Source organism: Plasmodium brasilianum, chromosome 11 (genome assembly GCF_023973825.1).
Source record: "Plasmodium brasilianum strain Bolivian I chromosome 11, whole genome shotgun sequence".
In the NCBI taxonomy this organism is placed as follows: domain Eukaryota; phylum Apicomplexa; class Aconoidasida; order Haemosporida; family Plasmodiidae; genus Plasmodium; species Plasmodium brasilianum.
The window spans coordinates 1,724,333-1,738,190 of NC_090124.1; the positions used below are offsets into that span (position 1 = coordinate 1,724,333).

Genomic DNA, 13,858 nt, shown 5'->3' on the forward strand with positions numbered 1-13,858 from the left:
GAAAGAAAAATGTTTCGACTACAAATTTTAAATAAAAACAAATTGTGCGCCTACTTGCTCGCATGTACGCATGAGCGCGTGTGTGCATATATATGTGCATATATATATATATATATTTATTTATATATTTATAAAGACATATACTCATTTATGAGTTACATTACAAACCTGCTGGGGGTGAACAAAAAAAAAAAAAAAAAAATCATTTTTAGTTAAAAGCTCAAGGTTCATAAAAGGTAGAGCAGTGTTCATAAAAATGTGTATGCACAAAAATAAGCGCTTACAAGGGAGGTGAAATCAGCAAGTAAGCTGCGATTGGTTAGAATGAATGTTGGTTTCAAATATTAAGGTCCTTATTTTGTTAGCAAACTCTTTTATTACCTCTAATGTTTCTCTCTTGTTTAAATGCTTCAATCCATTGGTTAAATTTCTTACTTACGTAATGAGTTTTTTCGTTATGATCCCGTTGTGTGATACTATTCATATTATTATTTGGATGTATCATTTTTTCTATTATAAAGTATATGCAATCGCTCCACTCTTTTAGAAGATCATAATTGAAAAGAATTTCTCTTGTTATACCTCGATCTGTTAGAACATTGCTGTTTATGTTAGTTTCATTTAGTTGATTATTACTACTGTTTGAGTATATATTAGAGTTAACATCTGATAATATATTGCTATTACCAGTATGATTATCTTTTGAAAGTATTTCAAAGGGTATTAAATAGTAGGGAAAATTATGAATATCAAAAATGTTTAAGTAGTTGCTCGCATTTCTTACTTCATCAACATAAATGTAATTGGAACTGCTTAAAATATTTGGTTTTTTATCCTTTGAAATTTCAATAATAAATTCATAATAATTTTTTCTAATTAGGATAGACAATTCGATATTACCCTTTTTGTTTTCAACATGTGTATTTTGAAAAAAGGCTACGAAATAGTTGGTATACGTATCAGATGACTTAGTTAAATTAAGGAAATATTCTTTGTCGTATATTTTGCAGTAATGTTGAAATATAAGATTGCTCTTATATGCTGCATTACTTTTCAAATAGAAAAGAACACAATAGAAGCATTTCCACTCTCCGTTTTGCATATATACGTAGGTATACCCTTTTTTGATGATCATTATGTCGTATATATCCGTCTCGTACACCCTTCTGTTCACATTTCTTTTCATGTGTTGCTGTATTTTTGCTGCGTTCAAGGGTTGTAACAGGTCGTTATTCATAATTCTGTACACACTAGAAGGGGGAGCTGCCAAGTAGGTGGTAGTGGTAGTAGCACCAGTAGTAGCAGCATCTGCAGTAGAGGCGGTAGCAGTGGCCGTTGCTGTGGTTGTTACAACGGCAGATATGGAGGTGCAGGCTTCCTTATCACTTTTAAGCGCTGAAGAGAATATATAATTTAATTTATCTAAAAATTTTGGCTTACTATTATTTATGGCCTGCTTGTCTTCACTAAATAAAGAGTGAAAATCATGGGTATTGGTATCTCCCCTGTTCTTTAGACATTTATTAAAGCATCCACTATGGTTTCTAAGTTGACTGCTTTTTTTATTATTTCCTTTCTGTAATATATTATTCACGTTATGATTACCATTGTTTAACATATCTGCTACTTCACTCGGCAAATTGGCACTGCATCCTGGAAATGAATCATTAATATATCTTACCTCAACTGGTGAAAAAAAATTTTTGACCTTGCTTATTTTGCTAGAGAAGTTATTAAAAAGGCTTACATAAATATCGTATACATTTAATAAGAACATATCATCTTCTTTATTATTATCTTCGTCTGTTTTATTATTCCCATTATTTCTATTTTTGTTTACAACACAAATGTCATATATGTATATAAATTCTGATCCATCAACGTCGACATATTCCTTATACGTCTGTTCCAATAAACCATTCAAATAGTTAAACTTGTATGTATCACTTTTATATGTATCTTTTATATTTCTGATTATTACTTTTTTGCTATCTTCATTAATCACTGTGTTGTTTCCTTCTACTATATTTTTTTTTTTTTTTTTTCCATCATCAGTGTATAGTCATCCACCATATTGATCCTTTTTATTAATGTATTATTTGAATTGTTCTCCTTATCAGAATGGTACCCATCTTCATATGGAATACAACCTTTATTATCCCCCTCCCAGTGGTTGCTGTTTACCTTTCCATTCAATGATAAACACTCCTTATTACTGTTTTGGTAGAAACTCTCTTTCTTCGTGCTCTCTATCTCGTTCTGTTCCTTTTTTAAAATATTTACATCATACTTATTAGATATATTTGATTCCCCACATGCTCTGTTCAAACGAGTAGACATGCATAAGTTCAGGTTATTAATTTCACTAGACTTGTATTCTGGATCGCAAACGTTTTCTGCGCAATTCGGCTTGAACGCACCACTCGTGCTAACCTCCTCTACCGTGCTGCTTACGCATTCGCCCAAACACTTCTCAATTGCGCACTTTTCAATTTTACATTTCTCAATTCCATACTCTTCGCTTCCAAATTTTGTGTTTACATCCCTCTGATCGACTGCTATTTTCTCCTCTCCCTTTTCTACATTGCTATCATACGAACAAATCGTTTCGACACTCGAAATGCTCATTTTCTCTTTTTTCAAATCGTTTCCTGAACTGTTAATAATATTTTCATCGCATCTCTCTAAAAATAAAAAAAAAAATAAAATTTTTTTTTTTTTTAAATAAAGGAGTCAAACTGAAAAATAAATAAGCATGTGCTGTTAAGGTAAAATATGCTTTTGTAGTCAATGCACATTTCTTCTCTCTTCACATTTCGAAGAAAATGCGTCTACAGTAATAACTGGAGTATCAATTATAATATATACATGTGTATGTACGTGTGCATGCACATAAGCACGTACATAAGCCCGTATGTAAGCATGTATGTATATATATGCACATTTTTTTATGCCGTAAAAAACGTGCCTGCGCATTTTGCTAATTGAACAAACATTTATCTCATTCTATTTCGTCAATATAAATGTTCACAAGGTGGAATGTAAAATTGCAAGAGTTGCATAATTGATTGGAAAAGCATGCAATCATATTTCTTCAGTGTGTGTAACAAACGATTTGAAATGAAAAAAAATCCCATCATTTGGCTAAGATAAAATGACAAGAAATTTTTTTGCTTTCTTGTTTTTTTGTTTTCGTTTTCGTTTTTTTTTTTTTGTTCTTTTATTCTTTATATTCTTTCCTTTTTTTTTCGCTAATTCATTATTGTTAAACGTGCCATTTTAACACCTTACCGTTCTTCCATTATAATTTTTAGGTAAATCGAAAAAATGTGTATAAATGGGTAAAACTATTTTTTTCTTTTTCTTTTTTTTTTTTTTCTTTTTTTGAATGCATACTATGCACTGTTGGTACTTTAAGAACAAATAGTACGACAATGTTATTTCATTTAGTTCGTCATTCGACTATTTCTCAGGTAAACACTAGCATATGCACAGCACTGTTTCTCAAAGACGCACATGTGGACGTGTAAATGATATATGTATGTGCATATATACGTGCATATGTACGTGTATATGTATATATATATTTATGAGTATATTTGTGTATATTTATGTGTATATTTATGTGTATATTTATGTGTATATTTATGTGTACATTTATTTGTAAATTTATGTGTATATTTTTTTTTTATTTTTACATATACGGGACCCTAACAAAGAGGAATCCACGTCTTACTTAATTTTATAAATATATGCAACCGTAAACCCACAACTACAAATGTATACAACCTTAAAATATGCATGTCCAAAAACAAAAATGAAAGTATGAATATTATTGCATTTAAATAAGTACGTCTGGTAACAATTATACATAAAAGAAAGTCCATTTATTTATTTTTATTTTTATTTTTATTTTTTATTTTTTATTTTATTTTGTTTTGTGTTTGCTCTTTCACTTTTCCTATTTGTTATTACCCTTTTTCCTTTTTATGTCTTGTTTCGAAATACCCTCATCAAGGACCTCCGTTTGAGTGTGTTTTTCGCAAGCAACGAAAAGCATATTATTCATTTTAAAAAAATAAAAGGAAAAAAAGGAATATGATAATAAAAATGAAAGTAAAAAAAGGAAAAATGGCACAAAAAAATCTTCTACAAACACTTCTACGATATGCGAATAAATCATTTATAACAAGAAGGAAAGGTGGTAGGTTTTTAGGGGAGCACTATATTCCTGCATATGTACATGTACACGTATACGTTTAAGTACATGTACACGTATACGTTTAAGTACATGTACACGTATACGTTTAAGTACATGTACACGTATACGTTTAAGTACATGTACACGTATACGTTTAAGTACATGTATACATATATGTTTAAGTACATGTATACATATATGTTTAAGTATATGTATACATATATGTTTAAGTATATGTATACATATATGTTTAAGTATATGTATACATATATATATGCATGAAAAGTGTTAACTAAAAAGAAGAAAAGTCAGCCCTCTGTCACCACCACCCCCATACATAATCAATGCTTTCACACATATATATGTACCTACACATATATATGTACCTACACATATATATAATCGTAAGTACACATATACATATATATATTAAAACGGCGCGTAAACACACATGTACAACTTTTTAAGGAAGCACGGCAAAACAGGAAAGGAAAATATATGTACATAAACCAAAAATTTGCATTTTTTATTTTTTTTTATTTTTTTCACGTTATAGATTATTTTGTAGGAAGTTACTTTGTTTTTATCATTTTTATCATTTTTATCATTTTTTTCATTTTTTTCATTTTTATCATTTTTATCATTTTTATCATTTTTATCATTTCTTGTGTTTCCTTTTGTGTCCTTTTCTTTTCTTTTCTTTTTTCTATCTTCCGATGAGGTAAAAATTTTTAAACTTAAATTACGGCATTGCTTTTGCGCTAGCACAAACACTTATATTGTCAGATCAAGTAAAAGGAAAAAAAGAAAAAAAAAAAAATTAGAAAAAAAAGAAAGAAAAAACAAGAAAAAAAGAAAAATAGGAAAATCAAAAAAAAAAAAGAAAAATAGAAAAATAGAAAAATCAAAAAAAAAAGAAAAATAGGGAAAAACAAAAAAAAAAAAAGAAAAATAGGAAAAACAAAAATGACAACAAAAAAGAAGAAAAAAATGAAGAAAAAATTAACCTTTGTAAAAATTGATATATAACGTGAACAGAAAAATAAAAAAGAAATTAATGAAACGTGGAAAGCAAATTTCCCATTACTATGGTTGCAACGAAATAAAATAGGAAAATTCGACGGGTATATTTTACCTATATATAGTAGTAGTGAGTAGTAGCACACATATAAAACAACAAAGAACTGAATGTGAAATTAAAAATAAGTAGATCATAACGCTTCTATATTATATAGAGAAAACCTTCCACACGGGATTACGTACCTTTTATTTTTTCCCTTTTTTTTTTTTCCTTTGTTTTTTCTTCAATATTTTTTTTAATCCTATATTTTTTTTCTTAATTATTTTTCCTTTTTTTTCTTCTCTACTTTTCTTACTTTTTTTTTTTTTTTTTTTTCTTTTTTATCTTCTATTTTTTCTTCTATTTTTTCTTCTATTTTTTCTTCTATTTTTTCTTCTATTTTTTTTCTATTTTTTTTCTATTTTTTTTCTATTTTTTTTCTATTTTTTTTCTATTTTTTTTCTATTTTTTTTTAAAAATCTTTGAACAGGCGAGAAATGGAAAGCTCCACTTGAAGTTCCCGAAGGGGGGAAAAAACATTACCATAATATAAATAAAAAAAAAAAAAAAAAAAAATATAAATATAAATATATATATATATGTGCATAGATTTATGTACATAGAATTATATACACATATATATGTACGTAGGCACATGTACAAGACACATGAACACGGGCACGTGCACATAGATATATGTACATGTACACAAAACCGCTTTGACGAAACAGTTGAGCATCCTTTTCTTTAACAGCTACAACGTGTTTATACACATATACAATTAACCAGAACACTGCTACTGCTACTGCTACTGCTACTGTTGCCGCTAATGCTACTGTTACTCCTTGTTTTTTAAATCAGGTAACAAAAAGGGAAGAAGGGAAAATCATATTTGTTTTACTCTTAACAACAACATTTCAAGTGTGTTTGAATTTTTCAATTTCCAATTTTTTGGTTTGCCATTTTTTGTAGGGCTTTGGAACCCTCGAGGGAAAGGGAAAAGGAAAGGGAAAGGGAAAAGGAAAGGGAAAGGGAAAGGGAAAGGGAAAAGGATGGGCAAAAGAAAAGGCGAAAGAAAAGAGAATAAAAAAAAAAAAAAAAAAAAGAAAAAAAAAGCAATACTCCATCATTCGTTTTTATAAATACATTTACTTATTTATCGCTTAGCTTTACCTATTTTTCATTCCTAAAGAATAAAAAATAGTGTGCTATAAAAAGGAAAAAAAAAAAAAAAAAAAGCTCCTATTTTGATAAATCAATGCGCAGGCAACATGATGAGTCCAAGGGAATTTCAAATAAATCCATAAAAAAAGAAAATTAAAAAATAGTTATATACATATATCTATTATGCGCATTACATATATAAATACATATATACGTTTATTTGCTTCCTCACGTATGTACAAAATTAACTTCCCTGCGGCATACGTTTTTCTTCTCTCTCTTATCAATTGTTGGAAAAACGTCTTGTTTATTTTATTTATTTATTTTTTTTTTTGCCGATCTTCAACTTGCAATTAAGCAGTTGAAGTTGCAGAGGTTGGAAAAAAAAAAATAATAAATTAAATAAAATAAATAAAATAAAATAAATAAAATAAAATAAATAAAATAAAATAAATAAAATAAAATAAAATAAAATAAATAAAATAAAATAAAATAAATAAAATAAATAAAATAAAATAAAATAAATAAAATAAAATAAATAAAATAAATAAAATAAAATAACAAAACGAGGGGGTAAAATGTGGCAAATATTTTTGCCTCCCATCTTGAGAAATCGTAGTACATTGTATTTTTGAAAAAGTACAAAATAATACCCCTTTTTTTTTTTTTTTTTTTTTTTAAAAAACTCTTTAAGGAATATTTTAGCATTTTAAGAATAGCAACAACTTGCGAATATTTTATTTTAATTTGTTATTTTGCGAACTTGCAAAAAAGCTGTTTCGTAGTATGTAAAGTGCTATGAACGCGCAGAATGCCATACGAATACGCATGAATAGGCCATAATATATACATATATATAAACATTTATACGTGTATATATGTATATGTGTATATATGTATATGTGTATATATGTATGTGTGTATATACGTATATGTGTATATATGTATATGTGTATATATGTATATGTGTATATATGTATATGTGTATATACGTATATGTGTATATATGTATATATGCTTATATGCCTGCTTGAGAGAGTAGAATAGCGTAAAATTCGTTGCTTGAATGCTCTAAATAGCTACATTTTTTTTCGTATCATCGGTGATAGTGTCCCTCAATTACATTGAATTGCTCCTTCGGTCTTTTGGTTAATCGATCTTTTGCCACATCGTTCTGTTGATGAATCCTTCTGCTGCAAAGGTAATACACTTCGCATACTCGTTTCGTACGCAGCATTTATGTATGTACTTCTGTATATATACGTAGAATTACTGGCAAGCGTGGTCCAAACTTTGATAATATAGGTTTTGTTCGATCCCATACCCACATTTATGCTAGGTCCTTTGTAGGTAATCATGGAATCACTGCCATTTAACATGAAATTGCCTTTAATCGAAAAGGCAGCTACGAATGTAAAGGATATAATATCGCACATAAAACTGAATGATGGGGTATATTTCGATATGACTAAATATGATACAAACGAAATAGTAAATAATCTTGAAAATAATAATATATATAAAAAGATAGAAGCAATGAAGCATATATTAATTGCGCATATTTCGAAAAAAGATGTGTCTAATTTCTTTTTCGATGTATTAAAAAATATATCAGTAAATAATTTAATTTTAAAAAAATTAATTTATAATTATTTAATATTATATGCGGAAGGCAATGCTGATTTGACAATGTTAACAGTTAATTCTTTCAAAAAAGATTTAAATAATAACAACTACCAAATAAGGTCATATGCTCTTAGAGCTATGTCTTGTATAAAATCTATCGATATGATTACCATTTTAATTGAATCATTGAAAAAGATGTCAAAGGATAAATCTCCTTATGTTCGTAAAACCTGCGCAGATGTTATACCATCTGTATATATCATAGACAAAGATCAATTCATATTTTTGAGGAAAATTGTTCTCGACCTAATTAGTGATAGGGATCTTATTGTTGTGTCGGCAGCTGTTGTGTCTTTTAATACTATATGTATATACGGTAACGTGGAGGACTACCAGTGGAGTAATAAAGATGGAGGGGATGTGCAGGACGAGGTAGCAGAACAAATGAAATATCCTTACAACGCGTGTGAAGCAGACACGCCGGAAAGCGGTAACGTGGCTCATAGGAAAAATGGCATCAACTGTAGCAACGAGCTCAATCACAATGGAATCTGCAGCCACAATAGAAGATTCATCCACAATAGATGTTACAGCAAATCATTTGAGGGATCCCCTCAGGTGGACAACTCCTTACATTACACAACCACTGATGAGATTCGGAATAACAATGTATCCGTTGGCAGCGAAATGGGGAGTAGCACTGCGTACACGAGTGAAACAGATTTGCCTGGTTATCAAGATGGGTCTAATAAACGTGTAAATAAATTAATTCAAAAAAATAAAGTAAAAGATGAGGACCCCCCACATTCTGGCAAAGAAAATAACAATATAATGTACAACAAGGATCATGAAGAGAAGCACAGGTTGTTAAACGACAATTTTTATCATCTCTACAATTCCTTATCCTTTTTACACCCATACTATTATAAACTATGTAAGTATTTGTTACTTATGCATCCCTTTCATCAAACGTATCTGGTGGACCTGCTACTGCGATACTGTCGAATGTTTTACAGGGATCCAACCAAAAGCATCAAAGACAGACTAATGAGGATGAAGCTACCCCATTCCAATGGCTGCGATGAAGGGGGGGAAGAACAAAAAGATAGAGGTGCAAATTCAGGTGGAAGTCGGAGCAGCAGTCACAGTAGCAGCTGTAAACTTAGTCGCAAACATGGCCTCAAATCGAGCAACCAATTGGGTCCCTCCCATAGGAGAGAGGGAACCTCGACATTTTACATGAACAACGATGAAACGTACAAGGAGTACAAAAATTATGAGGTGGATATTGAAATATTCATAGAGAAACTTCTGATTCTGTTAAGCTCCTGTAGCTATAGTGTCGTCATAATAGCAACCTCATCCCTTTACCATTTGACCAAGTTCACATATAAAGAAAACATTGTGCAGGCAATTTTAACAAGTTTAATAAAAAGCACTATAGAAAAAAATGAAGAGATGTATGAAATATTTTTAAAAAGTGTTAAGCCATTAATTATAGCTTTAAAAGAAAATTTTTCTGCATATATATCTTTCTTCTTTATTAGCTGCAAAGATAGTGTAAGTAAAAAATTGTTGAAGCTTAATATTTTATATTCACTTATACATCCAAGTAACAAAATATTGGTATTAGATGAGTTACTACATGCTCTATATATGCCTGATAATGATGAGTATTTCATTAAAAAAGCTTTTTCCATTATTACTGATATAGCGTTAACAAACCCTGTATGCCTCTCGCGAGTGATGAAGTATATTATGATTATGCTTAACTCGAATATAAATTTGTATGCATATGAATCAATCCTATCCCTTAGAGTATTATTACAACATAGTGAAAAAAAACAAATCATTAAAATCGCTTCTTTTTTATGTAAAATTTTATTAAAAATAAAAACGAAAGATGTACAAATTTCTGTTTTATGGACCTTAACAAATTATCAAAATTTTATTGATCATCTTTTATTATTTGATGTTGCTAGGATGTTAGTTAAGTCTTTTCAAAAGTACGACGATATTATGAAAATGCAAATAATTCATTTTGTTTTTAATATTTGGAAATTTAATTATGCTCATATTTTTTTATCTCCCCTCTTTGATGAACCTCCAGTTGATTTGTCACCAGCTGATGCTCCTCCAACGGAGGGGGGGCCTCTTTCCATGTTAAGCGGACAAAGTGGCCATAGCGATCATAGCAGACAAATAGGTCAAAATCGCAAACCGAGCCAAACGAACCACATTCACACTGAACATTCATTGTGTCTGCATTGTAACGACAAACAGGTGGGAGCTCTTGACGAGGAAGAAAGAAAGAGTAGACCCCAACTTTACAATGATAGGAAAACGCACATAAGAAGTAGAAGCATTTATAGTGAAGAGAGTAATGGTATTAGTACAAAAGGTGATATACATAAAAAGGAGGAGGATAAAACAAGTAGGAAAGAAGCATTTAAAATTAAATTAAAAAACGATTTTGCCAAATTTGAGCAGTTATGTAATAAAACATTCCTTCTAGGATTAAAGGATGAAAACTTCGATGTTCAGGAAACTAGTAAATTTTATGTTCACATTATGCTTAAAATAAAGGAGTTGTATTCAAAGAATATTCTCAAATACAGTGTTTTTAAAAGGGATCTGTTTAACGAAAAAATAGATGATTACTCTTTGCCATTGTACTTTTTGAAATGTGCTATTATAAATACGGGTGCGGTGGTTAGCTCACCTTCCTCTGGTTTATGTTCCAAGAGCGTACGAAGCGTAGGTGGAAAAAATGGGGAAGGCATATTAAGTGGAAAGAAGGTGGTAGACGCAGTAAGCGGAAAGAGTAGGGAAGATGTAAAAAGTATGGCACACAGAATGAATGATACCTTACTGGAATCATTACAAAATTATGATGCAAATCTGAGTTTTAAGGACAAAAAGAAGACTCAAACCATATACCAACTTAACACAGTTTCAAATATTTTAAATAAGAAGTTACCATCTTATGTGGACCTCCCAGAGTTTGCAGAAAAGGATTTACCAAAAACGGAGCATATCAACAAGGAGGATATAAAAACAAACAAAAATACAATAGCAAGTGTTTCCTCAAAAGATGTAAAATTAAAAAACAGTATTAACAGTATGAACTGTATGAACAGTATAAATAATATGAATAGTATGAATAGTATGAATAGTATGAATAGTATGAATAATATGAATAGTATGAATAGTATGAATAATATGAATAGTATGAATAGTATGAATAATATAATTAATTCACGTATTTTTTTAAATATTGATGATTTTTATAAAGAGGAAACGTTAAAAATGGAGCAACAGAAAAATTGCGGTATGTCAACTGGTAAAGCGGTGCTAATCAACGGTGGTAGAAAAATTCAAGGGGAAGATGAAGAGTCGGATGACGAAAAAAAGGGAAAGAGTATTGGTCCAAGTAGTAGTGGTGGTTTTAAAAAAGACAAAATTTTAGGTATAAGTAAAAGAGAAAATTCAAACATATACAAAGACCAAATGTCGAGCAATTTAAAAAATGGGAAAACACTCGAAGAACAAATTGATGACATTGAGGAATTTTTTTTCAATGATGAAGATTATGAATGAGCAATAAAAAAAAACAAAAAAAAGAAACAATAATTCCTTTTGCACACATATTACTTATTATGTCTAATTGCCATTTTTTATGAACGTTCATATAAATTTATCCCGAGAAATGGAAAAAAATGAACAGGTCAGGCGAAAATGGGTTCGTTCGCAAAAATGTGGACCAAAATAAGTTAGTCAAATTTGATAGCTTCTGACGTGTTCATTTTTTTTTTTTTTTTTTTTCCCTTTTTTTTGTGTGATCATAGAATAAATGTTATTACTTCTTAATTTTACTTGTTAGCGTTCTCGAATTTGAGGCCAAATATATGCAAAAAAAAACCTACATACTGTAGAAAATTTGTAATTTTGTTCATTCATTTTAAAACAAATTTAAATAAAAAATATAATTGTGAAATAATTCATTCTGATAAGTTTGGTAATATCATGGCAAGTGGACCTGTGGGTGCATCTTTTGCATGTTTCCGATAAAATATTAAGGGAAAAAATGTAGACATGCGCCAACCACATCACTTAACTGCGATAGTGGATAGGTAAAACGTTCGGCCGTATATGTTGTAACGATGTAATGTTGTAATATGGTAGAACAGATGGCATGGAAAACACTTCATTTGACATTGTTTTTTCTAACCTTATAATAAAATGTATGACAAGTTGCTCATATTACTACGTATGGAAACTACATGCTCTATGTGTTAACGTCTTTTTACTTCTCTTTTATGCTATATGAAATTTTTAAAATATTACTTCAGTGTTAACGTTGTAAGGAAGATATACATATGCATATTTTGTTTGTACGCACTTATGCACATATATGTGTGTAACGCAAAAATTACCAAAAAAAAAAAGCTCATTTCGTTTTTATTTTCTTGTTTTATTCCTTTATTGTTACTTTATTGTTACTTTATTGTATTTATATTCTATTTTTTTTTTTTTTTATTTTTTTTTCGTACCATAAAGTACGCGTGGGCATGTAGCAATACGACAGTTCAAAATGCGTATCTACATATTATATACACACATACATGTATACACGCATGTATACATGCATGCATATGCTGCTAATTAAAGCAACAGACCAACCGCCCTAGCGCCCTCCGCCAACGCTTCCACCTTTCCTGCATACCTATATTTAGCTCTATCAAATTTTACTTTTGAAATGCCTTTGTTTAAAGCTTTCCTTGCAATGTCCTTACCAATTTCCCAAGCAGATTTAATAGTTCGGCCATTATTTACAACTCTGTTAGTTGCCTTTTTTCTGTATGTCCCTATCAGACTTGATAAATTTGGATCTTGAGAACAAGAGAAACATAATATGTGCCTGTTATAATCATCTATCACTGTAGCGTAAATATGATTGTTCGTATTTTTAATTCGTAGTCTTGGTATTCTTTTACCTTCTAGTATTTCTTTATCAACATCTAAATTTCCGGAATGGGGAAAATTTTTTTTCTCTACTTTTTCCACATTTTCCTTGAGCAGATTTTGCAAAATTTTCTGTAACGAGTGGGCAGGGGAAAGGATGTGAATGTGGAAGCACATGCACTCATGTGGGTATATATATACATATCCACATTGCATATATGGACATATAAACACGCACAAAATTGGCACGAATGCGCTAATGTATGAACAAGCACATGAGCACATATGCAAATGATACAGGTATATATGGTGCGCTACATATATCTTGGTTCTGCCAAATTTCTCTTTATTATTACACTCTGTTTTCTTGCTTTTTTTCCTTTGATGTTTTTGTTCTTCCCTGTGGTAATTTGCTCAGTTGTGTTTTTCTTTGTTTTTGCAAAAGAAAATAAAAAAAAATTATTGCTTGTCACTACCCTTTTATTAATTATAAAGCTTTCTAATATACCAAAATACGTTAAGAACACTGGAATCATAAGGACAGCGAAAATGTACATATTAAATGTACCATTTAATTTTTAATAAAACAATGAAAGGGAAAGAGGTGAGAAGAGTAACATATTAATATTGTTCCAGTTTTTCAAAACTAAGAAGGCTACATATAGATATATGTACACACAAGCATACATATGTACGTGCATAGGTACATATAACATAAATTGCCTTTTAAATTGAAACAGAATAATTAACTGTTACATGGGAACAGGCGTGTTTTCGTAATTAACGCAAACATCCGAGGGGAATAAGTTGAAAGAAAAAACAATAAACATTAAATAGCGTAA

General features: G+C 29.9%; 2 protein-coding genes and 1 pseudogene across 3 annotated transcripts; 1 reads left to right on the forward strand and 2 right to left on the reverse strand.

Moving 5' to 3' along the window:
• Positions 1-361: 361 nt before the first annotated feature.
• On the reverse strand, positions 362-7,642 carry MKS88_003833 (annotated as a pseudogene). Its single transcript has 8 exons — positions 7,549-7,642; positions 6,435-6,447; positions 6,048-6,105; positions 5,337-5,385; positions 4,778-4,974; positions 3,976-4,021; positions 2,071-2,684; positions 365-1,903 (listed from the first exon to the last, which is right to left on the reverse strand). Coding segments are annotated over exons 1-8 (2,610 nt in total).
• Positions 7,643-7,781: 139 nt separating this feature from the next.
• On the forward strand, positions 7,782-11,651 carry MKS88_003834 (AP-3 complex subunit beta; the record flags this gene model as incomplete). Its single annotated transcript, XM_067216962.1, has 1 exon — positions 7,782-11,651. The coding sequence occupies one exon, from the start codon at positions 7,782-7,784 to the stop codon at positions 11,649-11,651; it is 3,870 nt and encodes a 1,289-aa protein (XP_067072644.1).
• Positions 11,652-12,716: 1,065 nt separating this feature from the next.
• MKS88_003835 (50S ribosomal protein L18) lies at positions 12,717-13,552 on the reverse strand (the record flags this gene model as incomplete). The annotated part of the gene is made up of 2 exons (XM_067216964.1): positions 12,717-13,148; positions 13,373-13,552. The coding sequence occupies 2 exons, from the start codon at positions 13,550-13,552 to the stop codon at positions 12,717-12,719; spliced, it is 612 nt and encodes a 203-aa protein (XP_067072645.1).
• Positions 13,553-13,858: the final 306 nt, after the last annotated feature.